A 27,843-nucleotide genomic window follows, 5' to 3' on the forward strand; every position below is an offset into this window, starting at 1 on the left:
ACAAGATTTCATAGAGAGGTGAATGGTTCGAGCCTGCTGATTGGGTATTAATGGTCCATCAGTTTCAAATGTTTAATGTGTGATTAAGACAATAAATGTAGACGTGAAATATGTAAGGACATTTTGAATTCTTTTCAACCTCTTTCCGACAGGGGAAGGGAAATAATCAAAATAGCAATTTTATGAAAATTTTATTCAATTTTTAGTGCAAAATTCAACAAGATATGGAACCGCCACACAAAAGTTTAGGAAGATGGTACTTCTTTAACGATTTTTTTTCACAGTTGTGTTTGATGACTCTCTTCAAAATTAATGTTGAATGACCTGACTTGAAAACTTCATCAAACCTGGACAGTGACAAACGTTAACATTGGCGTCTATGGAAAATCATTTGGTTCTGCGGTCTCTTGTATCTACCGTTAAATGCCAAACAAACACATTTGTAGAATTGTAGCTGAGCAGTAATCAATTTCACATTTCTTTTCAATCTAACCAGTAAGACATAAACGTATATGTTTTACTTATGTTAACACGACACAATTACTATTTACTCGAGTTAGTAAAATGAAAGTAAGGAGGGTTCACGGAGGGACCAAAACAGCGCCCTGCTGGATGAAATGTTTAAAATTAAATCCATGCAGTAATATAAAAATAATTATACGTAATATGCTCTTCAACAGGAATATGTTTTGACCCATGTAACAGTAAACTATTTTTTGTAATTGATAAATATGTTCAAATGCCACTGTTTATTGTGTCCATGTCCGTATTTGCATTCTATGTTCCAATGATATAACACCATCAACTTTACGACGAATCCGTTACAGGCCACACAACAAGGTTTTAATGATACTCGCAATTGGATCAAACATGAATCATGCTGTACAAACTTCAATTATAGTAATCCACATGGCGTCAATGTATCTTGGGTCAACAACTAGTTTCTAAAAGAAATTTGATAAGTACATAATTACTTGATAGATATTAACTCCCTTGTATATTTCTGAGGTAAAGCAATACAGAAGAGCGACCTAGCCCCGGGAAGTACTTTCATTACGCGGAAAGCCCCTGTTTATAATCATACATAAAGAAATAAAAACCAAATATATTCTAAAATTGGTTCATTCAATATGGAGAAATCAAGGTAAGTTTCAAATGTTTGAAAAATAAACACAGCTAAACTGGGTTAGAGATAAAGTTTTTGAGATCCTCCAGAAGCGTCTCTTGATCGGAAATACTAGAAGTAAAATCAATGGCAAAATTGTCGAAAAACCTGCAAGATTGACATATACAAAAATGGCTTATTCTGCTATTGGCATAGGAATTGTCAAGTTCAGGAAGGTTTAAAAAAGAAAACTGAGTAGAGTGTTTCGAAATTTTGGTCAAAAAATCATGCAAATTTCCAGGTAAATTGTAAATGTTGTGCAGATAAATTAGATGTATACTTATTACAGGTATTTATTACAGTTAAATGACTATACATGTACTTAGAATTCTAAAGCACGATGTAAGTGTTAAACTCGGTGGTGAAAATGTTTGTCGACGACGCTAAGCTGATGAAAGGTATTGGATGTGTCAGAGACAGACTAGACCTACAGAACGACATCGACAATATCAGTAAATGGTCTGAGGCATGGAACATGAAATTACACCAAAAACTGCAAACACAAGTCTATTGGAAATCCAAAATTAAAATGACAACTTCTGCTACAAAATGGGCACAAATGAAGAAATAATCAAATGTAGTTCGGAAAAAGATCTTAGTGTTACATTTGACCCTCACCTCAAATTTAGTCAGCATGTGAATAATTCAGTCTCTTAAGCCAACCGAATTACAGGATTGATATTCAAAACATTTAGCTATATCAACAAAGACATGTTTTTTTGAACCTTTAAAAAACTCTTGTCAGGCCTCATCTGGAATACGGATCATGCGTATGGAACCAAATTTCTATTAAGGACCAGATTTTGATTGAAAATGTCCAGAGACGAGCTACAAAAAGAGTGAAAGTTTAAACAACCTGACATATGAACTACGTCTCAGATCACTAGGAATACCAAGTCTTCAGTATCGACGGAAACGAGCAGATATTGTCCAGGTCTACAAAAAATCAATGATATCGATATTATGGACAAGGACAAGCTCTTTACAATGTCTCCTGTTACTGTCACCAGAGGGCACTCAAAAAAAGATTCTGAAGCGCGGTGCAAGATTGATTATCACAAAGCACAAATTCAACAGTAGAACTGTGGATACATGGAACTGTCTACCTGAAAAAGTGGTATCTGCAATGACACTGAACTCATTTAAGTCACGCATGAACAAGCACCGGCACAATGAGCCCTATAATTTTCTCCTTTACGTTTTTAATGTTACTTGATTGGACAACGATTGTATACAAGGACACGCCTCCAGAAGCCACTAGAGCTTACAACGGTGTTAATTTACATAATCATATAATAACATGATCAGTTTTCATAAAGTGTGTACTTCTTGTGAGCTACATGTACCTCCATATCTATGACGTCATTGTTATGTTAACTATTATGACGTCATAGACCCAATGTTGAATTGTTACGTCAACATCAAGCTGCTTCACAACCAGATTCTTGCTGCACGCTACTCATCTGCGGTATTGTTTTAATAGTGATTTATCAAGGAAATTGACAGCTACATCAAACTGTATCCGTTATGGAAGGTGAGTCATTGTGTCGAGTATTTGTACTGTGTAGTTGTAAGTAATTATTAAATGTATTAACGGATATCTGTCTAAAACAATCGACATATAGATTGATTGAAATACACTTACGGTAAACATACGTGTTTTGGCGCTAATCATATTTATCGCATTGCGCGCTGGAATTTATTCTTTTATAAAATATTGTTCATATATAAATAAGATAAGTAAATCTTTTATGCAGCAATTATAAATGAGTGAATACATTGTTCCACTAATTTTTTAAATACCGGTTTTGCGCTAAAATGTGATTTTGGCGTTTCGTTTACAGATATTTTCTTTCTTTATTAATTTCCTTGTGTTTTGTTTAGTTATCAACCAACCTACAGTGTATATTGTTTAGCCTATTCGAGATGTATTTTCCTCCTTTGAAAACCGTACATGTAGCTCCATCATGTAGGTCTGGAGATTGACAAACAACAATGAAATCTGGTCGAAATTGTTTTTTATTCATTACATTTATATATTCTGATTATCTCAATCCCAGCAATGGGTTTTGTTATATTTTGTAAGGTTTTATGACAAGTTCAAGCTACATCAAACTGAAGCACATAGCACCAAGCCCACAGAAAGGCTTCAACCATCGTAAGTAGATTAAGATCTCACCGAACATCTCGAGAAATCCCATCAATGCTCAAAACGAGATTAAAACAATCATTTTGATTTTGATAACACATCAACGCGATAGAAACTATCAATCACAATGAGTCGCTTCAATAAGTTGACGAAATTAAGAGAAAAATGAGTTTTGTTTTAGGTTTGAAGTTTCTGAACTGAATTCGTTGCCCCTGTTACATTACCGATATCGATTGTTTTCAGCTCCAATTGTTCCTCCTGCTCCCGCTACTAGAGAGGAAATGATGACTCCCGCCTGGTCAAAATATCTCCCGGATGTACCAGGTAAGGCTCAGTACATGTGCATACGCATCTCGGAAACTAATCAGTGATAAACTTTCACCCCTCCATCACACAAACAATTCTTTCATTTGTTCGCAATAATACCATGTCTGTTATAAATAGGGTTGTTTTGGAACTGCAAGGATAGTAATATTTTTGTTCTTTGTAAATAATAGATTAGTACTACAAATGTGAATATTTATTGTAAATTAATATATATTTATTCTAACAGAATCCAAATCGGCTCGAAGCAGTTCCCCGATCCTGGAAAAAGAGGAAACAGAACTAAGAGAGAAAAGCGACAATCGGAGCAAAATATGGCACCACCTCTTCTACAAGAAAGATTACTCTAAAACCCAAAACGGTATACAATTGTCATGGCAATATTTTACCTTTTGCGATTATATCCAAATGTTAGAGCTAGCATGTCTTAATTTAGAACATTCCTAGGTGTACCTCAAGGAGATGTCATCAGTCCTTCATTTTATAACAGTTAGAGCTTGATAATCAATTTTACTAAATGTATGGGTGTATTTGTAAAACATCGAATTGACGATATTAATTTTCATTATAGAAACTGGATGGTACAATGTGATGAAGAAATACAGGGCGACGAAATCGTTACACGACATTCTACTTTCAGTAAGTACATGTAACTTTGCCTGAACAACATTCCAGATAGGACTACTTGTTGAAGTTATTGAATTCCGGATGTAAGGCTGAGATATGTACGGTCTAGGATCTGAGTATGATTAGTGTAATTAGTATGATATATACATATCAACACTATATCTATAACAAGGAGATCACTATTGCACAATGTCTATTATCCACTCCATGTACCAAACTGAATTTAAATGCAGAGGTGAGTTTCTCGGGGTACAGATGGTCTTGATTTGTAACTATTTTAAATTAATAATGATTGATAGCGGATTTTGAAAGTGCAACATCCACTGAAATTTTAACTTGATATTCCTTACAATTTTGATTAAAGGTAAACTGGTCATGTATATATGTTCTATATGCAAATATTTACGATAATTTATTCATTTTCAGCGTAAAATAAGAAATGACGTCCCCGCTTCCCCAGCCATCGGCAGTTACAGCGCATGATCGAACAAACAGATACCATGGTGATGTTTTACGGACAATTCAAAGAGAATTAAAATATGTTGGACACATGATTTCTGACGTTCTGACGTTGAAAGTCTACAAGAGCAGAAACGAACGATTCATGGCACATATAATGAACTCTTTAAGAATTGTTTTTACATTTCTTGTCCGCCATTTTAATAAGAACCCCTACAGACACATTCTTTACATTTTGATAGGTATATATTAATTTTATAGATAACAATATTAAAGACAGAAATGTATTAGCTACATGTTGTTTCTGTTATATGATAATATCACGCATGTTCGGAACTTACACGAAAATCGAGGCAGTTTTGTAATAATTGCTCATTAAAAAGACATTTGCCGGGGTAAACTCATATATAGACCATGTCAAAGAGTTCGCTTCTATGTAATCTGCTAATTATTATTTTGGTTTTGGATCGCTACATTAACTTGTTTTTAAAAGAAGAACTTCCGGTTCATGATTGTTTTCTAATGCAGTTAAATTTAACAGTAGGGGTCGCATAATCAAACCAAAATTTCCGGGAATCACTTTTTGGGCACAAGATTTCATAGAGAGGTGAATGGTTCGAGCCTGCTGATTGGGTATTAATGGTCCATCAGTTTCAAATGTTTAATGTGTGATTAAGACAATAAATGTAGACGTGAAATATGTAAGGACATTTTGAATTCTTTTCAACCTCTTTCCGACAGGGGAAGGGAAATAATCAAAATAGCAATTTTATGAAAATTTTATTCAATTTTTAGTGCAAAATTCAACAAGATATGGAACCGCCACACAAACGTTTAGGAAGATGGTACTTTTTTAACGATTTTTTTTCACAGTTGTGTTTGATGACTCTCTTCAAAATTAATGTTGAATGACCTGACTTGAAAACTTCATCAAACCTGGACAGTGACAAACGTTAACATTGGCGTCTATGGAAAATCATTTGGTTCTGCGGTCTCTTGTATCTACCGTTAAATGCCAAACAAACACATTTGTAGAATTGTAGCTGAGCAGTAATCAATTTCACATTTCTTTTGAATCTAACCAGTAAGACATAAACGTATATGTTTTACTTATGTTAACACGACACAATTACTATTTACTCGAGTTAGTAAAATGAAAGTAAGGAGGGTTCACGGAGGGACCAAAACAGCGCCCTGCTGGATGAAATGTTTAAAATTAAATCCATGCAGTAATATAAAAATAATTATACGTAATATGCTCTTCAACAGGAATATGTTTTGACCCATGTAACAGTAAACTATTTTTTGTAATTGATAAATATGTTCAAATGCCACTGTTTATTGTGTCCATGTCCGTATTTGCATTCTATGTTCCAATGATATAACACCATCAACTTTACGACGAATCCGTTACAGGCCACACAACAAGGTTTTAATGATACTCGCAATTGGATCAAACATGAATCATGCTGTACAAACTTCAATTATAGTAATCCACATGGCGTCAATGTATCTTGGGTCAACAACTAGTTTCTAAAAGAAATTTGATAAGTACATAATTACTTGATAGATATTAACTCCCTTGTATATTTCTGAGGTAAAGCAATACAGAAGAGCGACCTAGCCCCGGGAAGTACTTTCATTACGCGGAAAGCCCCTGTTTATAATCATACATAAAGAAATAAAAACCAAATATATTCTAAAATTGGTTCATTCAATATGGAGAAATCAAGGTAAGTTTCAAATGTTTGAAAAATAAACACGGCTAAACTGGGTTAGAGATAAAGCTTTTGGGATCCTCCGGAAGCGTCTCTTGATCGGAAATACTAGAAGTAAAATCAATGGCAAAATTGTCGAAAAACCTGCAAGATTGACATATACAAAAATGGCTTATTCTGCTATTGGCATAGGAATTGTCAAGTTCAGGAAGGTTTAAAAAAGAAAACTGAGTAGAGTGTTTCGAAATTTTGGTCAAAAAATCATGCAAATTTCCAGGTAAATTGTAAATGTTGTGCAGATAAATTAGATGTATACTTATTACAGGTATTTATTACAGTTAAATGACTATACATGTACTTAGAATTCTAAAGCACGATGTAAGTGTTAAACTCGGTGGTGAAAATGTTTGTCGACGACGCTAAGCTGATGAAAGGTATTGGATGTGTCAGAGACAGACTAGACCTACAGAACGACATCGACAATATCAGTAAATGGTCTGAGGCATGGAACATGAAATTACACCAAAAACTGCAAACACAAGTCTATTGGAAATCCAAAATTAAAATGACAACATCTGCTACAAAATGGGCACAAATGAAGAAATAATCAAATGTAGTTCGGAAAAAGATCTTAGTGTTACATTTGACCCTCACCTCAAATTTAGTCAGCATGTGAATAATTCAGTCTCTTAAGCCAACCGAATTACAGGATTGATATTCAAAACATTTAGCTATATCAACAAAGACATGTTTTTGAACCTTTAAAAAACTCTTGTCAGGCCTCATCTGGAATACGGATCATGCGTATGGAACCAAATTTCTATTAAGGACCAGATTTTGATTGAAAATGTCCAGAGACGAGCTACAAAAAGAGTGAAAGTTTAAACAACCTGACATATGAACTACGTCTCAGATCACTAGGAATACCAAGTCTTCAGTATCGACGGAAACGAGCAGATATTGTCCAGGTCTACAAAAAATCAATGATATCGATATTATGGACAAGGACAAGCTCTTTACAATGTCTCCTGTTACTGTCACCAGAGGGCACTCAAAAAAAGATTCTGAAGCGCGGTGCAAGATTGATTATCACAAAGCACAAATTCAACAGTAGAACTGTGGATACATGGAACTGTCTACCTGAAAAAGTGGTATCTGCAATGACACTGAACTCATATAAGTCACGCATGAACAAGCACCGGCACAGTGAGCCCTATAATTTTCTCCTTTATGTTTTTAATGTTACTTGATTGGACAACGATTGTATACAAGGACACGCCTCCAGAAGCCACTAGAGCTTACAACGGTGTTAATTTACATAATCATATAATAACATGATCAGTTTTCATAAAGTGTACTAATCTACTTCTTGTGAGCTACATGTACCTCCATATCTATGACGTCATTGTTATGTTAACTATTATGACGTCATAGACCCAATGTTGAATTGTTACGTCAACATCAAGCTGCTTCACAACCAGATTCTTGCTGCACGCTACTCATCTGCGGTATTGTTTTAATAGTGATTTATCAAGGAAATTGACAGCTACATCAAACTGTATCCGTTATGGAAGGTGAGTCATTGTGTCGAGTATTTGTACTGTGTAGTTGTAAGTAATTATTAAATGTATTAACGGATATCTGTCTAAAACAATCGACATATAGATTGATTGAAATACACTTACGGTAAACATACGTGTTTTGGCGCTAATCATATTTATCGCATTGCGCGCTGGAATTTATTCTTTTATAAAATATTGTTGCATATATAAATAAGATAAGTAAATCTTTTATGCAGCAATTATAAATGAGTGAATACATTGTTCCGCTAATTTTTTAAATATCGGTTTTGCGCTAAAATGTGATTTTGGCGTTTCGGTTACAGATATTTCTTTCTTTATTTCTTTCCTTGTGTTTTCTTTAGTTATCAACCAACCTACAGTGTATATTGTTTAGCCTATTCGAGATGTATTTTCCTCCTTTGAAAACCGTACATGTAGCTCCATCATGTAGGTCTGGAGATTGACAAACAACAATGAAATCTGGTCGAAATTGTTTTTTTATTCATTACATTTATATATTCTGATTATCTCAATCCCAGCAATGGGTTTTGTTATATTTTGTAAGGTTTTATGACAAGTTCAAGCTACATCAAACTGAAGCACATAGCACCAAGCCCACAGAAAGGCTTCAACCATCGTAAGTAGATTAAGATCTCACCGAACATCTCGAGAAATCCCATCAATGCTCAAAACGAGATTAAAACAATCATTTTGATTTTGATAACACATCAACGCGATAGAAACTATCAATCACAATGAGTCGCTTCAATAAGTTGACGAAATTAAGAGAAAAATGAGTTTTGTTTTAGGTTTGAAGTTTCTGAACTGAATTCGTTGCCCCTGTTACATTACAGATATCGATTGTTTTTAGCTCCAATTGTTCCTCCTGCTCCCGCTACTAGAGAGGAAATGATGACTCCCGCCTGGTCAAAATATCTCCCGGATGTACCAGGTAAGGCTCAGTACATGTGCATACGCATCTCGGAAACTAATCAGTGATAAACTTTCACCCCTCCATCACACAAACAATTCTTTCATTTGTTCGCAATAATACCATGTCTGTTATAAATAGGGTTGTTTTGGAACTGCAAGGATAGTAATATTTCTGTTCTTTGTAAATAATAGATTAGTACTACAAATGTGAATATTTATTGTAAATTAATATATATTTATTCTAACAGAATCCAAATCGGCTCGAAGCAGTTCCCCGATCCTGGAAAAAGAGGAAACAGAACTAAGAGAGAAAAGCGACAATCGGAGCAAAATATGGCACCACCTCTTCTACAAGAAAGACTACTCTAAAACCCAAAACGGTATACAATTGTCATGGCAATATTTTACCTTTTGCGATTATATCCAAATGTTAGAGCTAGCATGTCTTAATTTAGAACATTCCTAGGTGTACCTCAAGGAGATGTCATCAGTCCTTCATTTTGTAACAGGTAGAGCTTGATAATCAATTTTACTAAATGTATGGGTGTATTTGTAAAACATCGAATTGACGATATTAATTTTCATTATAGAAACTGGATGGTACAATGTGATGAAGAAATACAGGGCGACGAAATCGTTACACGACATTCTACTTCCAGTAAGTACATGTGACTTTGCCTGAACAACATTCCAGATATGAATACTTGTTGAAGTCATTGAATTCCGGATGTAAGGCTGAGATATGCACGGTCTAGGATCCAAGTATGATTAGTGTAATTAGTATGATATATACATATCAATACTATACCTATAACAAGGAGATCACTATTGCACGATGTCTATTATCCACTCCATGTACCAAACTGAATTTAAATGCAGAGGTGAGTTTCTCGAGGTACAGATGGTCTTGTTTTGTAACTATGTTAAATTAAAAATGATTGATAGCGGATTTTGAAAGTACAACATCCACTAGAATTTTTACTTGATATTTGTTACAATTTTAATTAAAGGTAAACTTGTCAAGATTTCTAGGTTCTATAGGCAAATATTTACGATAATTTATTTATTTTCAGCGTAAAGTAAGAAATGACGTCCCCGCTTCCCCAGCCACCGGCAGTTACAGCGCATGATCGAACAAACAGATACCATGGTGATGTTTCACGGACAATTCAAGGACAATTAAAATATGATGGACACATGTATTCTGACGTTCTGTTGTTCTGACGTTGAAAGTCTACAAGAGCAGAAACGAACGATTCATGGCACATATAATGAACTCTTTAAGAATTGTTTTTTTACATTTCTTGTCCGCCATTTTAATAAGAACCTCTACAGACACATTCTTTACATTTTGATAGGTATTATATTAATTTTATAGATAACAATATTAAAGACAGATATTTATTAGCTGCCTGTTGTTTCTGTTATATGATAATATCAAGCATGTTTGGAACTTACACGAAAATCGAGGCAGTTATGTAATAATTGCTCATTAAAAAGACATTTGCCGGGGTAAACTCATATATAGACCATGTCAAAGAGTTCGCTCTATGTAATCTGCTAATTATCATTTTGGTTTTGGATCGTTACATTAACTTGTTTTTAGAAGAAGAATTTCCGGTTCACGATTGTTTTCTAATGCAGTTAAAATTAACAGTAGGGGCCGCAGAATCAAACCAAAATAGAGTTCCGGGAATCACCTTTTGGGCACAAGATTTCATAGAGAGGTGAATGGTTCGAGCCTGCTGATTGGGTATTAATGGTGCATCAGTTTCAAATGTTTAATGTGTGATTAAGACAATAAATGTAGACGTGAAATATGTAAGGACATTTTGGAATTCTTTTCAGTCTCTTTCTGACCGGGGAAGAGAAATAATCAAAATAGCAATTTTATGAAAATTTTGTTCAATTTTTAGTGCGGAATTCAACAAGATATGGAACCGCCACACAAAAGTTTAGGAAGATGTTACTTTTTTAACGATTTTTTTTTTCACAGTTGTGTGTAATGACTCTCGTCAAAATTAGTGTTGAATGACCGGACTTGAAAAGTCCATCAAACCCGGACAGTGACAAACATTAACACTGGCGTCTATGGAAAATCATTTGGTTCTGTGGTCTCTAGTATTTACCGTTAAATGCCAAACAAACACATTTGTAGAATTGTAGCTGAGCAGTAATCTATTACACATTTCTTTTGAATCTAACCAGTAAGACATAAACGTATATGTTTTAATTATGTTAACACGACACAATTACTATTTACTCCAGTTAGTAAAATGAAAGTAAGGAGGGTTCACGGTTGACCAAAACAGCGCCCTGCTGGATAAAATGTTTAAAATTAAATCCATTCAGTAACATAAAAATAATTATACGTAATATGCTCTTAAACAGGGATCTGTTTTGACCCATGTAACAGTAAATTATTTTTTGTAATTGATAAATATGTTCAAATGCCACTGTTTATTGTGTCCATGTCCGTATTTGCTTTCTATGTTCAAATGATATAACACAATCAACTTTACGATGAAGCCGTTACAGGCCACACAACAAGGTTTCAATGATACTCGCAATTGGAACAAACATGAATCATGCTGCACAAACTTCAATTATAGTAATCCACATGGCGTCATGTATCTTGGGTCAACAACCAGTTTCTAAAAGAAATTTGATAAGTACATGATTATTTGATACATATTAACTCCCTTGTATATTCCTGAGGTAAAGCAATACAGAAGAGCGACCTAGCTCCGGGAAGTACTTTCATTACGCGGAAAGCCCCTGTTTATAATCAAACATAAAGAAATAAAAACCAAATATATTCTAAAATTGGTCCATTCAATATGGAGAAATAAAGGTAAGTTTCAAATGTTTGAAAAATAAAAACGGCTAAACTGGGTTAGAGATAAAGCTTTTGGGGTCCTCCGGAAGCGTCTCTTGATCGGAAATACTAGAAGTAAAATCAATGGCAAAATTGTCGAAAAACCTGCAAGATTGACATATACAAAAATGGCTTATTCTGCTATTGGCATAGGAATTGTCAAGTTCAGGAAGGTTTAAAAAAGAAAACTGAGTAGAGTGTTTCGAAATTTTGGTCCAAAAAATCATGCTAATTTTCAGGTAAATTGTAAATGTTGTGCAGATAAATTAGATGTATACTTATTACAGGTATTTATTACATTTAAATGACTATACATGTACTTAGAATTCTAAAGCACGATGTAAGTGTTAAACTCGGTCGTGAAAATGTTTGCCGACGACGCTAAACTGATGAAAGGTATTGGATGTGTCAGAGACAGACTAGACCTACAGAACGACATCGACAATATCAGTAAATGGTCTGAGGCATGGAACATGAAATTACACCAAAAACTGCAAACACAAGTCTATTGGAAATCCAAAATTAACATGAAAACTTCTGCTACAAAATGGGCACAAATGAAGAAATAATCAAATGTAGTTCGGAAAAAGATCTTAGTGTTACATTTGACCCTCACCTCAAATTTAGTCAGCATGTGAATAATTCAGTCTCTTAAGCCAACCGAATTACAGGATTGATATTCAAAACATTTAGCTATATCAACAAAGACATGTTTTTGAACCTTTAAAAAACTCTTGTCAGGCCTCATCTGGAATACGGATCATGCGTATGGAACCAAATTTCTATTAAGGACCAGATTTTGATTGAAAATGTCCAGAGACGAGCTACAGAAAGAGTGAAAGTTTAAACAACCTGACATATGAACAAGTCTCAGATCACTAGGAATACCAAGTCTTCAGTATCGACGGAAACGGGCAGATATTGTCCAGGTCTACAAAATAATCAATGATATCGATATTATGGACAAGGACAAGCTCTTTACAATGTCTCCTGTTACTGTCACCAGAGGGCACTCAAAAAAGATTCTGAAGCGCGGTGCAAGATTGAATGTCACAAAGCACAAATTCAACAGTAGAACTGTGGATACATGGAACTGTCTACCTGAAAAAGTGGTATCTGCAATGACACTGAACTCATATAAGTCACGCATGAACAAGCACCGGCACAGTGAGCCCTATAATTTTCTCCTTTATGTTTTTAATGTTACTTGATTGGACAACGATTGTATACAAGGACACGCCTCCAGAAGCCACTAGAGCTTACAACGGTGTTAATTTACATAATCATATAATAACATGATCAGTTTTCATAAAGTGTACTAATCTACTTCTTGTGAGCTACATGTACCTCCATATCTATGACGATTGTTATGTTAACTATTATGACGTCATAGACCCAATGTTGAATTGTTACGTCAACATCAAGCTGCTTCACAACCAGATTCTTGCTGCACGCTACTCATCTGCGGTATTGTTTTAATAGTGATTTATCAAGGAAATTGACAGCTACATCAAACTGTATCCGTTATGGAAGGTGAGTCATTGTGTCGAGTATTTGTACTGTGTAGTTGTAAGTAATTATTAAATGTATTAACGGATATCTGTCTAAAACAATCGACATATAGATTGATTGAAATACACTTACGGTAAACATACGTGTTTTGGCGCTAATCATATTTATCGCATTGCGCGCTGGAATTTATTCTTTTATAAAATATTGTTGCATATATAAATAAGATAAGTAAATCTTTTATGCAGCAATTATAAATGAGTGAATACATTGTTCCGCTAATTTTTTAAATATCGGTTTTGCGCTAAAATGTGATTTTGGCGTTTCGGTTACAGATATTTCTTTCTTTATTTCTTTCCTTGTGTTTTGTTTAGTTATCAACCAACCTACAGTGTATATTGTTTAGCCTATTCGAGATGTATTTTTTCCTCCTTTGAAAACCGTACATGTAGCTCCATGATGTAGGTCTGGAGATTGACAAACAACAATGAAATCTGGTCGAAATTGTTTTTTATTCATTACATTTATATATTCTGAGTATCTCAATCCCAGCAATGGGTTTTGTTATATTTTGTAAGGTTTTATGACAAGTTCAAGCTACATCAAACTGAAGCACATAGCACCAAGCCCACAGAAAGGCTTCAACCATCGTAAGTAGATTAAGATCTCACCGGACATCTCGAGAAATCCCATCAATGCTCAAAACGAGATTAAAACAATCATTTTGATTTTGATAACACATCAACGCGATAGAAACTATCAATCACAATGAGTCGCTTCAATAAGTTGACGAAATTAAGAGAAAAATGAGTTTTGTTTTAGGTTTGAAGTTTCTGAACTGAATTCGTTGCCCCTGTTACATTACCGATATCGATTGTTTTCAGCTCCAATTGTTCCTCCTGCTCCCGCTACTAGAGAGGAAATGATGACTCCCGCCTGGTCAAAATATCTCCCGGATGTACCAGGTAAGGCTCAGTACATGTGCATACGCATCTCGGAAACTAATCAGTGATAAACTTTCACCCCTCCATCACACAAACAATTCTTTCATTTGTTCGCAATAATACCATGTCTGTTATAAATAGGGTTGTTTTGGAACTGCAAGGATAGTAATATTTCTGTTCTTTGTAAATAATAGATTAGTACTACAAATGTGAATATTTATTGTAAATTGATATATATTTATTCTAACAGAATCCAAATCGGCTCGAAGCAGTTCCCCGATCCTGGAAAAAGAGGAAACAGAACTAAGAGAGAAAAGCGACAATCGGAGCAAAATATGGCACCACCTCTTCTACAAGAAAGACTACTCTAAAACCCAAAACGGTATACAATTGTCATGGCAATATTTTACCTTTTGCGATTATATCCAAATGTTAGAGCTAGCATGTCTTAATTTAGAACATTCCTAGGTGTACCTCAAGGAGATGTCATCAGTCCTTCATTTTGTAACAGGTAGAGCTTGATAATCAATTTTACTAAATGTATGGGTGTATTTGTAAAACATCGAATTGACGATATTAATTTTCATTATAGAAACTGGATGGTACAATGTGATGAAGAAATACAGGGCGACGAAATCGTTACACGACATTCTACTTCCAGTAAGTACATGTGACTTTGCCTGAACAACATTCCAGATATGAATACTTGTTGAAGTCATTGAATTCCGGATGTAAGGCTGAGATATGTACGGTCTAGGATCCGAGTATGATTAGTGTAATTAGTATGATATATACATATCAACACTATATCTATAACAAGGAGATCACTATTGCACGATGTCTATTATCCACTCCATGTACCAAACTGAATTTAAATGCAGAGGTGAGTTTCTCGAGGTACAGATGGTCTTGTTTTGTAACTATGTTAAATTAAAAATGATTGATAGCGGATTTTGAAAGTACAACATCCACTAGAATTTTTACTTGATATTTGTTACAATTTTAATTAAAGGTAAACTTGTCAAGATTTCTAGGTTCTATAGGCAAATATTTACGATAATTTATTTATTTTCAGCGTAAAGTAAGAAATGACGTCCCCGCTTCCCCAGCCACCGGCAGTTACAGCGCATGATCGAACAAACAGATACAATGGTGATGTTTCACGGACAATTCAAGGACAATTAAAATATGATGGACACATGTATTCTGACGTTCTGTTGTTCTGACGTTGAAAGTCTACAAGAGCAGAAACGAACGATTCATGGCACATATAATGAACTCTTTAAGAATTGTTTTTTTACATTTCTTGTCCACCATTTTAATAAGAACCTCTACAGACACATTCTTTACATTTTGATAGGTATTATATTAATTTTATAGATAACAATATTAAAGACAGATATTTACTAGCTGCCTGTTGTTTCTGTTTTATGATAATATCAAGCATGTTTGGAACTTACACGAAAATCGAGGCAGTTATGTAATAATTGCTCATTAAAAAGACATTTGCCGGGGTAAACTCATATATAGACCATGTCAAAGAGTTCGCTCTATGTAATCTGCTAATTATCATTTTGGTTTTGGATCGTTACATTAACTTGTTTTTAGAAGAAGAATTTCCGGTTCACGATTGTTTTCTAATGCAGTTAAAATTAACAGTAGGGGCCGCAGAATCAAACCAAAATAGAGTTCCGGGAATCACCTTTTGGGCACAAGATTTCATAGAGAGGTGAATGGTTCGAGCCTGCTGATTGGGTATTAATGGTGCATCAGTTTCAAATGTTTAATGTGTGATTAAGACAATAAATGTAGACGTGAAATATGTAAGGACATTTTGGAATTCTTTTCAGTCTCTTTCTGACCGGGGAAGAGAAATAATCAAAATAGCAATTTTATGAAAATTTTGTTCAATTTTTAGTGCGGAATTCAACAAGATATGGAACCGCCACACAAAAGTTTAGGAAGATGTTACTTTTTTAACGATTTTTTTTCACAGTTGTGTGTAATGACTCTCGTCAAAATTAGTGTTGAATGACCGGACTTGAAAAGTCCATCAAACCCGGACAGTGACAAACATTAACACTGGCGTCTATGGAAAATCATTTGGTTCTGTGGTCTCTAGTATTTACCGTTAAATGCCAAACAAACACATTTGTAGAATTGTAGCTGAGCAGTAATCTATTACACATTTCTTTTGAATCTAACCAGTAAGACATAAACGTATATGTTTTAATTATGTTAACACGACACAATTACTATTTACTCGAGTTAGTAAAATGAAAGTAAGGAGGGTTCACGGATGACCAAAACAGCGCCCTGCTGGATAAAATGTTTAAAATTAAATCCATTCAACATTTCCGCCGGTTTGCCCAAGTTAATTTTACAAAGAAAGGTATAGTAACATTACCTAGACAGTTCCGGTTTTCAGAGTAGACAGATTCCGGATTATGCAGGTTTTGGGTACTATAGTTTATAAAGAAATTTGCCGGGACCAAACAAATTAATCGGTATAACATAAAAATAATTATACGTAATATGCTCTTAAACAGGGATCTGTTTTGACCCATGTAACAGTAAATTATTTTTTGTAATTGATAAATATGTTCAAATGCCACTGTTTATTGTGGCCATGTCCGTATTTGCTTTCTATGTTCAAATGATATAACACAATCAACTTTACGATGAAGCCGTTACAGGCCACACAACAAGGTTTCAATGATACTCGCAATTGGAACAAACATGAATCATGCTGCACAAACTTCAATTATAGTAATCCACATGGCGTCATGTATCTTGGGTCAACAACCTAGTTTCTAAAAGAAATTTGATAAGTACATGATTATTTGATACATATTAACTCCCTTGTATATTCCTGAGGTAAAGCAATACAGAAGAGCGACCTAGCTCCGGGAAGTACTTTCATTACGCGGAAAGCCCCTGTTTATAATCAAACATAAAGAAATAAAAACCAAATATATTCTAAAATTGGTCCATTCAATATGGAGAAATAAAGGTAAGTTTCAAATGTTTGAAAAATAAAAACGGCTAAACTGGGTTAGAGATAAAGCTTTTGGGGTCCTCCGGAAGCGTCTCTTGATCGGAAATACTAGAAGTAAAATCAATGGCAAAATTGTCGAAAAACCTGCAAGATTGACATATACAAAAATGGCTTATTCTGCTATTGGCATAGGAATTGTCAAGTTCAGGAAGGTTTAAAAAAGAAAACTGAGTAGAGTGTTTCGAAATTTTGGTCCAAAAATTCATGCTAATTTTCAGGTAAATTGTAAATGTTGTGCAGATAAATTAGATGTATACTTATTACAGGTATTTATTACATTTAAATGACTATACATGTACTTAGAATTTTAAAGCACGATGTAAGTGTTAAAACTCGGTCGTGAAAAATGTTTGTTAACGACGACGACTAAACTGATGAAAGGTATTGGATGTGTCAGCTGACAGACTAGACCTACAGAACGACATCGACAATATCAGTAAATGGTCTGATGCATGGAACATGAAATTACACCACCAAAAACTGCAAACACAAGTCTATTGGAAATCAAAAAATTACACATGAAACTTCTGCTACACAAAAATGGGTAACAAATGAAGAAATAATCAAATGTAGTTACGGAAAAAGATCTTAGTGTTTCATTTGATCCCTCACCTTCAAATTTAGTCAGCATGTGAATAATTCAGTCTCTTAAGCCAACCGAATTACAGGATTGATATTCAAAACATTTAGCTATATCAACAAAGACATGTTTTTGAACCTTTAAAAAACTCTTGTCAGGCCTCATCTGGAATACGGATCATGCGTATGGAACCAAATTTCTATTAAGGACCAGATTTTGATTGAAAATGTCCAGAGACGAGCTACAGAAAGAGTGAAAGTTTAAACAACCTGACATATGAACAACGTCTCAGATCACTAGGAATACCAAGTCTTCAGTATCGACGGAAACGAGCAGATATTGTCCAGGTCTACAAAATAATCAATGATATCGATATTATGGACAAGGACAAGCTCTTTACAATGTCTCCTGTTACTGTCACCAGAGGGCACTCAAAAAAGATTCTGAAGCGCGGTGCAAGATTGAATGTCCACAAAGCACAAATTCAAACCGTAGAAACTGTGGTATACATGAGACTGTCTACCTGAAAATGTGGTTTCTGCAATGACATATGAACTCATTTAAGTCACGCATGATACAGCGACCGGCACTGTGAGCCTAGTAATTTTGATCCATTGATGTTTTTAATGTTACTTTATGGGACAACGATTGTATACACGGACACGCTACAGAAGCACACTAGATACATTACAAACGGGGTTAATGTTACATTATTCAGATTATGACTTGATCAGTTTTCATCAAGTGTACTAATCTACTTCTGGGGTGTAAAATGTACACTCCATTTCTTTGAGTCAGTGTTATGTGTGTATCTTTTATTGACGGCATATTTACCCATGTTGAATTGTTACGTCAACTTCATGCTGCTTCTACCAACCTGATTCTTGCTGCACGTATCATCTGCGGCTATTGTTTTAAATAGTGATATTTCAAGCACAATTGATTCAGCTACAGTAGAACTGTATCCGTTATGGAAGGTGAGTCATTGTGTCGAGTATTTGTACTGTGTAGTTGTAAGTAATTATTAAATGTATTAACGGATATCTGTCTAAAACAATCGACATATAGATTGATTGAAATACACTTACGGTAAACATACGTGTTTTGGCGCTAATCATATTTATCGCATTGCGCGCTGGAAATTTATTATTTTATAAAAATATTGTTGCATATATAAATAAGATAAGTAAATTTTTATGCAGCAATTATAAATGAGTGAATACATTGTTCGCTAATTTTTTAAATATCGGTTTTTGCGCTAAAATGTGATTTTGGCAGTTTCGAGTTACAGATATTTTCTTTCTTTATTTCTTTCCTTGTGTTTTGTTTAGTTATCAACAACCTACAGTGTATATTGTTTAGCCTATTCGAGATGTATTTTCCTCATTTGAGAAACCGTTACATGTTGCTCCATGATGTAGTCTGGAGATTGACATACAACAATGAAATTGGTCGAATATGTTTTTTTAATTCCAGTTACATTTATTGTATCTGAGTTTCTAGAGATATCAGTACCTTTCCATATCTATGAACGTCATTGTTATGTTTAAACTAGTATGACGTCATAGACCTCCAATGTGTTGAATTGTTACGTCAACAGTCAAGCTGCTACACTACCATCATTCTTGCTGCACGCTACTCATATTCGGTTTTGTTTTAATAAGTGAATTATCAAGGAAATGACAGCTACATCAAACTGTATCCGTTATGGAAGTTGAGTACATTGTGAGGTCCAGTATTTGTACTGTTTAGTTGTAAGTAATTATTAAATGTCTTAACGTGTATAACTGTCTAAATAAATCGTACATATAGATTGATTGAAATAGCACTTAACGGTAAAACATACGTGTTTTGGCGCAAATTCACTCATCATTTATAATTGCTGCATAAAAGATTTACTTATCTTATTTATATATGCAACAATATTTTATAAAAGAATAAATTCCAGCGCGCAATGCGATAAATATGATTAGCGCCAAAACACGTATGTTTACCGTAAGTGTATTTCAATCAATCTATATGTCGATTGTTTTAGACAGATATCCGTTTAATACATTTAATAATTACTTACAACTACACAGTACAAATACTCGACACAATGACTCACCTTCCATAACGGACTACAGTTTGATGTAGCTGTCAATTTCCTTGATAAATCACTATTAAAACAATACCGCAGATGAGTAGCGTGCAGCAAGAATCTGGTTGTGAAGCAGCTTGATGTTGACGTAACAATTCAACATTGGGTCTATGACGTCATAATAGTTAACATAACAATGACGTCATAGATATGGAGGTACATGTAGCTCACAAGAAGTAGATTAGTACACTTTATGAAAACTGATCATGTTATTATATGATTATGTAAATTAACACCGTTGTAAGCTCTAGTGGCTTCTGGAGGCGTGTCCTTGTATACAATCGTTTGTCCAATCAAGTAACATTAAAAACATAAAGGAGAAAATTATAGGGCTCACTGTGCCGGTGCTTGTTCATGCGTGACTTAATATGAGTTCAGTGTCATTGCAGATACCACTTTTTCAGGTAGACAGTTCCATGTATCCACAGTTCTACTGTTGAATTTGTGCTTTGTGACATTCAATCTTGCACCGCGCTTCAGAATCTTTTTTGAGTGCCCTCTGGTGACAGTAACAGGAGACATTGTAAATAGTTTGTCCTTGTCCATAATATCGATATCATTGATTATTTTGTAGACCTGGACAATATCTGCTCGTTTCCGTCGATACTGAAGACTTGGTATTCCTAGTGATCTGAGACGTTGTTCATATGTCAGGTTGTTTAAACTTTCACTCTTTCTGTAGCTCGTCTCTGGACATTTTCAATCAAAATCTGGTCCTTAATAGAAATTTGGTTCCATACGCATGATCCGTATTCCAGATGAGGCCTGACAAGAGTTTTTTAAAGGTTCAAAAACATGTCTTTGTTGATATAGCTAAATGTTTTGAATATCAATCCTGTAATTCGGTTGGCTTAAGAGACTGAATTATTCACATGCTGACTAAATTTGAGGTGAGGGTCAAATGTAACACTAAGATCTTTTTTCCGAACTACATTTGATTATTTCTTCATTTGTGCCCATTTTGTAGCAGAAGTTTTCATGTTAATTTTGGATTTCCAATAGACTTGTGTTTGCAGTTTTTGGTGTAATTTCATGTTCCATGCCTCAGACCATTTACTGATATTGTCGATGTCGTTCTGTAGGTCTAGTCTGTCTCTGACACATCCAATACCTTTCATCAGTTTAGCGTCGTCGGCAAACATTTTCACGACCGAGTTTAACACTTACATCGTGCTTTAGAATTCTAAGTACATGTATAGTCATTTAAATGTAATAAATACCTGTAATAAGTATACATCTAATTTATCTGCACAACATTTACAATTTACCTGAAAATTAGCATGATTTTTGGACCAAAATTTCGAAACACTCTACTCAGTTTTCTTTTTTAAACCTTCCTGAACTTGACAATTCCTATGCCAATAGCAGAATAAGCCATTTTTGTATATGTCAATCTTGCAGGTTTTTCGACAATTTTGCCATTGATTTTACTTCTAGTATTTCCGATCAAGAGACGCTTCCGGAGGACCCCAAAAGCTTTATCTCTAACCCAGTTTAGCCGTTTTTATTTTTCAAACATTTGAAACTTACCTTTATTTCTCCATATTGAATGGACCAATTTTAGAATATATTTGGTTTTTATTTCTTTATGTTTGATTATAAACAGGGGCTTTCCGCGTAATGAAAGTACTTCCCGGAGCTAGGTCGCTCTTCTGTATTGCTTTACCTCAGGAATATACAAGGGAGTTAATATGTATCAAATAATCATGTACTTATCAAATTTCTTTAGAAACTAGTTGTTGACCCAAGATACATGACGCCATGTGGATTACTATAATTGAAGTTTGTGCAGCATGATTCATGTTTGTTCCAATTGCGAGTATCATTGAAACCTTGTTGTGTGGCCTGTAACGGCTTCATCGTAAAGTTGATTGTGTTATATCATTTGAACATAGAAAGCAAATACGGACATGGCCACAATAAACAGTGGCATTTGAACATATTTATCAATTACAAAAAATAATTTACTGTTACATGGGTCAAAACAGATCCCTGTTTAAGAGCATATTACGTATAATTATTTTTATGTTACTGAATGGATTTAATTTTAAACATTTCATCCAGCAGGGCGCTGTTTTGGTCATCCGTGAACCCTCCTTACTTTTCATTTTACTAACTGGAGTAAATAGTAATTGTGTCGTGTTAACATAATTAAAACATATACGTTTATGTCTTACTGGTTAGATTCAAAAGAAATGTGTAATAGATTACTGCTCAGCTACAATTCTACAAATGTGTTTGTTTGGCATTTAACGGTAAATACTAGAGACCACAGAACCAAATGATTTTCCATAGACGCCAGTGTTAATGTTTGTCACTGTCCGGGTTTGATGGACTTTTCAAGTCCGGTCATTCAACACTAATTTTGACGAGAGTCATTACACACAACTGTGAAAAAAAAAAATCGTTAAAAAAGTAACATCTTCCTAAACTTTTGTGTGGCGGTTCCATATCTTGTTGAATTCCGCACTAAAAATTGAACAAAATTTTCATAAAATTGCTATTTTGATTATTTCTCTTCCCCCGGTCAGAAAGAGACTGAAAAGAATTCCAAAAATGTCCTTACATATTTCACGTCTACATTTATTGTCTTAATCACACATTAAACATTTGAAACTGATGCACCATTAATACCCAATCAGCAGGCTCGAACCATTCACCTCTCTATGAAATCTTGTGCCCAAAAGGTGATTCCCGGAACTCTATTTTGGTTTGATTCTGCGACCCCTACTGTTAATTTTAACTGCATTAGAAAACAATCATGAACCGGAAGTTCTTCTTTTAAAAACAAGTTAATGTAGCGATCCAAAACCAAAATAATAATTAGCAGATTACATAGAAGCGAACTCTTTGACATGGTCTATATATGAGTTTACCCCGGCAAATGTCTTTTTAATGAGCAATTATTACAAAACTGCCTCGATTTTCGTGTAAGTTCCAAACATGCTTGATATTATCATAAAACAGAAACAACAGGCAGCTAGTAAATATCTGTCTTTAATATTGTTATCTATAAAATTAATATAATACCTATCAAAATGTAAAGAATGTGTCTGTAGAGGTTCTTATTAAAATGGTGGACAAGAAATGTAAAAAAACAATTCTTAAAGAGTTCATTATATGTGCCATGAATCGTTCGTTTCTGCTCTTGTAGACTTTCAACGTCAGAAACAACAGAACGTCAGAATACATGTGTCCATCATATTTTAATTGTCCTTGAATTGTCCGTGAAACATCACCATTGTATCTGTTTGTTCGATCATGCGCTGTAACTGCCGGTGGCTGGGGAAGCGGGGACGTCATTTCTTACTTTACGCTGAAAATAAATAAATTATCGTAAATATTTGCCTATAGAACCTAGAAATCTTGACAAGTTTACCTTTAATTAAAATTGTAACAAATATCAAGTAAAAATTCTAGTGGATGTTGTACTTTCAAAATCCGCTATCAATCATTTTTAATTTAACATAGTTACAAAACAAGACCATCTGTACCTCGAGAAACTCACCTCTGCATTTAAATTCAGTTTGGTACATGGAGTGGATAATAGACATCGTGCAATAGTGATCTCCTTGTTATAGATATAGTGTTGATATGTATATATCATACTAATTACACTAATCATACTCGGATCCTAGACCGTACATATCTCAGCCTTACATCCGGAATTCAATGACTTCAACAAGTATTCATATCTGGAATGTTGTTCAGGCAAAGTCACATGTACTTACTGGAAGTAGAATGTCGTGTAACGATTTCGTCGCCCTGTATTTCTTCATCACATTGTACCATCCAGTTTCTATAATGAAAATTAATATCGTCAATTCGATGTTTTACAAATACACCCATACATTTAGTAAAATTGATTATCAAGCTCTACCTGTTACAAAATGAAGGACTGATGACATCTCCTTGAGGTACACCTAGGAATGTTCTAAAATTAAGACATGCTAGCTCTAACATTTGGATATAATCGCAAAAGGTAAAATATTGCCATGACAATTGTATACCGTTTTGGGTTTTAGAGTAGTCTTTCTTGTAGAAGAGGTGGTGCCATATTTTGCTCCGATTGTCGCTTTTTCTCTCTTAGTTCTGTTTCCTCTTTTTCCAGGATCGGGGAACTGCTTCGAGCCGATTTGGATTCTGTTAGAATAAAATATATATCAATTTACAATAAATATTCACATTTGTAGTACTAATCTATTATTTACAAAGAACAGAAATATTACTATCCTTGCAGTTCCAAAACAAACCTATTTATAACAGACATGGTATTATTGCGAACAAATGAAAGAATTGTTTGTGTGATGGAGGGGTGAAAGTTTATCACTGATTAGTTTCCGAGATGCGTATGCACATGTACTGAGCCTTACCTGGTACATCCGGGAGATATTTTGACCAGGCGGGAGTCATCATTTCCTCTCTAGTAGCGGGAGCAGGAGGAACAATTGGAGCTGAAAACAATCGATATCGGTAATGTAACAGGGCAACGAATTTCAGTTCAGAAACTTCAAACCTAAAACAAAACTCATTTTTCTCTTAATTTCGTCAACTTATTGAAGCGACTCATTGTGATTGATAGTTTCTATCGCGTTGATGTGTTATCAAAATCAAAATGATTGTTTTAATCTCGTTTTGAGCATTGATGGGATTTCTCGAGATGTTCGGTGAGATCTTAATCTACTTACGATGGTTGAAGCCTTTCTGTGGGCTTGGTGCTATGTGCTTCAGTTTGATGTAGCTTGAACTTGTCATAAAACCTTACAAAAATATAACAAAACCCATTGCTGGGATTGAGATACTCAGAATATATAAATGTAATGAAATAAAAAACAATTTCGACCAGATTTTCATTGTTGTTTGTCAATCTCCAGACCTACAATCATGGAGCTACATGTACGGTTTTCAAATGAGGAAAATACATCTCGAATAGGCTAAACAATATACACTGTAGGTTGGTTGATAACTAAACAAAAACACAAGGAAAGAAATAAAGAAAGAAAAATATCTGTAACCGAAACGCCAAAATCACATTTTAGCGCAAAACCGATATTTAAAAAATTAGCGGAACAATGTATTCACTCATTTATAATTGCTGCATAAAAAGAGTTACTTATCTTATTTATATATGCAACAATATTTTATAAAAGAATAAATTCCAGCGCGCAATGCGATTAAATATGATTAGCGCCAAAACACGTATGTTTACCGTAAGTGTATTTCAATCAATCTATATGTCGATTGTTTTAGACAGATATCCGTTAATACATTTAATAATTACTTACAACTACACAGTACAAATACTCGACACAATGACTCAACTTTCCATAACGGATACAGTTTGATGTAGCTGTCAATTTCCTTGATAAATCACTATAAAACAATACCGCAGATGAGTAGCGTGCAGCAAGAATCTGGTTGTGAAGCAGCTTGATGTTGACGTAACAATTCAAAAACATTGGGTCTATGACGTCATAATAGTTTAACATAACAATGACGTCATAGATATGGAGGTACATGTAGCTCACAATGAAGTAGATTAGTACACTTTATGAAAACTGATCATGTTATTATATCGATTATGTAAATTAACAACCGTTGTAAGCTCTAGTGGCTTCTGGAGGCGTGTCCTTGTATACAATCGTTGTATCCAATCATAGTAACAATTAAAAACATAAAGTAAGAAAATTATAGGGGTGCTCACTGTGCCGGTGTGCTTGTTCATGCGTGACTGTAATATGAGTTCAGTGTCATTGGCAGATACCACTTTTTCAGGTAGACAGTTCCATGTATCCACAGTTCTACTGTTGAATTTGTGCTTTGTGACATTCAATCTTGCACCGCGCTTCAGAATCTTTTTTTTGAGTGCCCTCTGGGTGACAGTAACAGGAGACATTGTAAAGAGCTTGTCCTTGTCCCATAATATCGATATCATTGATTATTTTGTAGACCTAGGACAATATCTGCTCGTTTCCGTCGATACATGAAGACTTGGTATTCCTAGTGATCTGAGACGTTGTTCATATGTACAGGTTGTTTAAACTTTCACTCTTTCTGTAGCTCGTCTCTGGACATTTTCAATCAAAATCTGGTCCTTAATAGAAATTTGGTTCCATACGCATGATCCGTATTCCAGATGAGGCCTGACAAGATTTTTTTAAAGGTTCAAAAACATGTCTTTGTTGATGATAGCTAAATGTTTTTGAATATCAATCCTGTAATTCGGTTGGCTTAAGAGACTGAATTATTCACATGCTGACTAAATTTGAGGTGAGGGTCAAATGTAACACTAAGATCTTTTTCCGAACTACATTTGATTATTTCTTCATTTGTGCCCATTTTGTAGCAGATGTTTTCATGTTTAATTTTGGATTTCCAATAGACTTGTGTTTGCAGTTTTTGGTGTAAATTTCATGTTCCATGCCTCAGACCATTTACTGAGATTGTCGATGTCGTTTCTGTAGGTCTAGTCTGTCTCTGACACATCCAATACCTTTTCATCAGTTTAGCGTCGTCGGCAAACATTTTCACGACCGAGTTTAACACTTACATCGTGCTTTAGAATTCTAAGTACATGTATAGTCATTTAAATGTAATAAATACCTGTAATAAGTATACATCTAATTTATCTGCACAACATTTACAATTTACCTGATAAATTTAGCATGATTTTTGGACCAAAATTTCGAAACACTCTACTCAGTTTTCTTTTTTAAACCTTCCTGAACTTGACAATTCCTATGCCAATAGCAGAATAAGCCATTTTTGCATATGTCAATCTTGCAGGTTTTTCGACAATTTTGCCATTGATTTTACTTCTAGTATTTCGATCAAGAGACGCTTCCGGAGGACCACCAAAAGCTTTATCTCTAACCCAGTTTAGCTGTTTTTATTTTCAAACAATTTGAAACTTACCTTTATTTCTCCATATTGAATGGAGCCCAATTTTAGAATTATATTTGGTTTTTATTTCTTTATGTATGATTATAAACAGTGGGCTTTCCGCGCGTAATGAAAGTACTTCCGGGGGCTAGAGTCGCTCTTCTGTATTGCTTTACCTCAGCAATATACAAGGGGAGATAATATGTATCAAATAATAATGTACTTATCAAAGTTTCTTTTTAGAAACTAGTTTTGTTGACCCAAGATACATGACGCCACTGTGGATTACTATAATTGAAGTTTGTTGCAACATGATTCATGTTTGTTCCAATTGTTCGAGTATCATTAAAACCTTGTTGTGTGGCCTGTAACGGATTCGTCGTAAAGTTGATGGTGTTATATCATTGGAACATAGAATGCAAATACGGGACATGGACACAATAAACAGTGGCATTTGAACATATTTATCAATTACAAAAAATAGTTTTACTGTTTACATGGGGTCAAAACATATCCCTGTTAAGAGCATATTACGTATAATTTTTTTTTATGTTACTGTATGGATTTAATTTTAAACATATTATCCAGCTAGGCGCTGTTTTGGATTTATTTTTACTAACTGGAGTAAATAGTAATTGTGTCGTGTTATTGTCGATAAGTAAAAACATATACGTTTATGTCTTACTGGTTAGATTCAAAAGAAATGTTTAATAGATTACTGTCAGCTACAATTCTACAAATGTGTTTTGTTTGGCATTTAACGGTAGACTACTAGAGACCACAGAACCAAATTCATTTTCCATAGACGCCAATGTTAACGTTTGTCACTGTCCAGGTTTGATGAAGTTTTCAAGTCAGGTCATTCAACATTAATTTTGAAGAGAGTCATTACACACAACTGTGAAAAAAAATCGT

At 34.5% G+C, this 27,843-nt stretch overlaps 3 protein-coding genes and 1 long non-coding RNA gene across 7 annotated transcripts; 3 read left to right on the top strand and 1 right to left on the bottom strand.

Moving 5' to 3' along the window:
• The first annotated feature begins 2,579 nt into the window (after nt 1–2,579).
• LOC138314533 (uncharacterized) lies at nt 2,580–5,602 on the top strand. Of its 2 annotated transcripts, XM_069254919.1 has the most exons (6): nt 2,580–2,699; nt 3,252–3,323; nt 3,558–3,638; nt 3,868–3,999; nt 4,210–4,277; nt 4,692–5,602. In XM_069254919.1, exons 1-6 carry the CDS (start codon nt 2,693–2,695, stop codon nt 4,746–4,748), a joined length of 417 nt encoding a protein of 138 aa, XP_069111020.1. In that variant the 5' UTR covers nt 2,580–2,692; the 3' UTR covers nt 4,749–5,602. The 2 variants fall into 2 exon arrangements, with proteins under 2 accessions (XP_069111020.1, XP_069111021.1); XM_069254920.1 differs by lacking the exon at nt 3,252–3,323 and having other exon boundaries at nt 2,598–2,699.
• Nucleotides 5,603–7,866: 2,264 nt separating this feature from the next.
• Nucleotides 7,867–10,286, top strand: LOC138314531 (uncharacterized). 2 transcript variants are annotated; one of them, XM_069254915.1, is made up of 6 exons: nt 7,867–8,016; nt 8,570–8,641; nt 8,876–8,956; nt 9,186–9,317; nt 9,528–9,595; nt 10,011–10,286. In XM_069254915.1, the coding sequence occupies exons 1-6, from the start codon at nt 8,010–8,012 to the stop codon at nt 10,065–10,067; spliced, it is 417 nt and encodes a 138-aa protein (XP_069111016.1). In that variant the 5' UTR covers nt 7,867–8,009; the 3' UTR covers nt 10,068–10,286. The 2 variants fall into 2 exon arrangements, with proteins under 2 accessions (XP_069111016.1, XP_069111017.1); XM_069254916.1 differs by lacking the exon at nt 8,570–8,641 and having other exon boundaries at nt 7,904–8,016.
• Nucleotides 10,287–13,228: 2,942 nt separating this feature from the next.
• Nucleotides 13,229–15,878, top strand: LOC138314529 (uncharacterized). 2 transcript variants are annotated; one of them, XM_069254910.1, is made up of 6 exons: nt 13,229–13,348; nt 13,903–13,974; nt 14,209–14,289; nt 14,519–14,650; nt 14,861–14,928; nt 15,344–15,877. In XM_069254910.1, exons 1-6 carry the CDS (start codon nt 13,342–13,344, stop codon nt 15,398–15,400), a joined length of 417 nt encoding a protein of 138 aa, XP_069111011.1. In that variant the 5' UTR covers nt 13,229–13,341; the 3' UTR covers nt 15,401–15,877. The 2 variants fall into 2 exon arrangements, with proteins under 2 accessions (XP_069111011.1, XP_069111012.1); XM_069254911.1 differs by lacking the exon at nt 13,903–13,974 and having other exon boundaries at nt 13,247–13,348; nt 15,344–15,878.
• A 7,347-nt stretch (nt 15,879–23,225) lies between these two features.
• LOC138314537 (uncharacterized) lies at nt 23,226–24,126 on the bottom strand. The gene is made up of 3 exons (XR_011207382.1): nt 24,057–24,126; nt 23,778–23,845; nt 23,226–23,362 (listed from the first exon to the last, which is right to left on the bottom strand). It is a non-coding gene; the product is annotated as an uncharacterized lncRNA (long non-coding RNA).
• Between the last annotated feature and the right edge of the window lie 3,717 nt (nt 24,127–27,843).

This window comes from Argopecten irradians, chromosome 2, assembly GCF_041381155.1.
Source record: "Argopecten irradians isolate NY chromosome 2, Ai_NY, whole genome shotgun sequence".
NCBI classification, from domain to species: domain Eukaryota; kingdom Metazoa; phylum Mollusca; class Bivalvia; order Pectinida; family Pectinidae; genus Argopecten; species Argopecten irradians.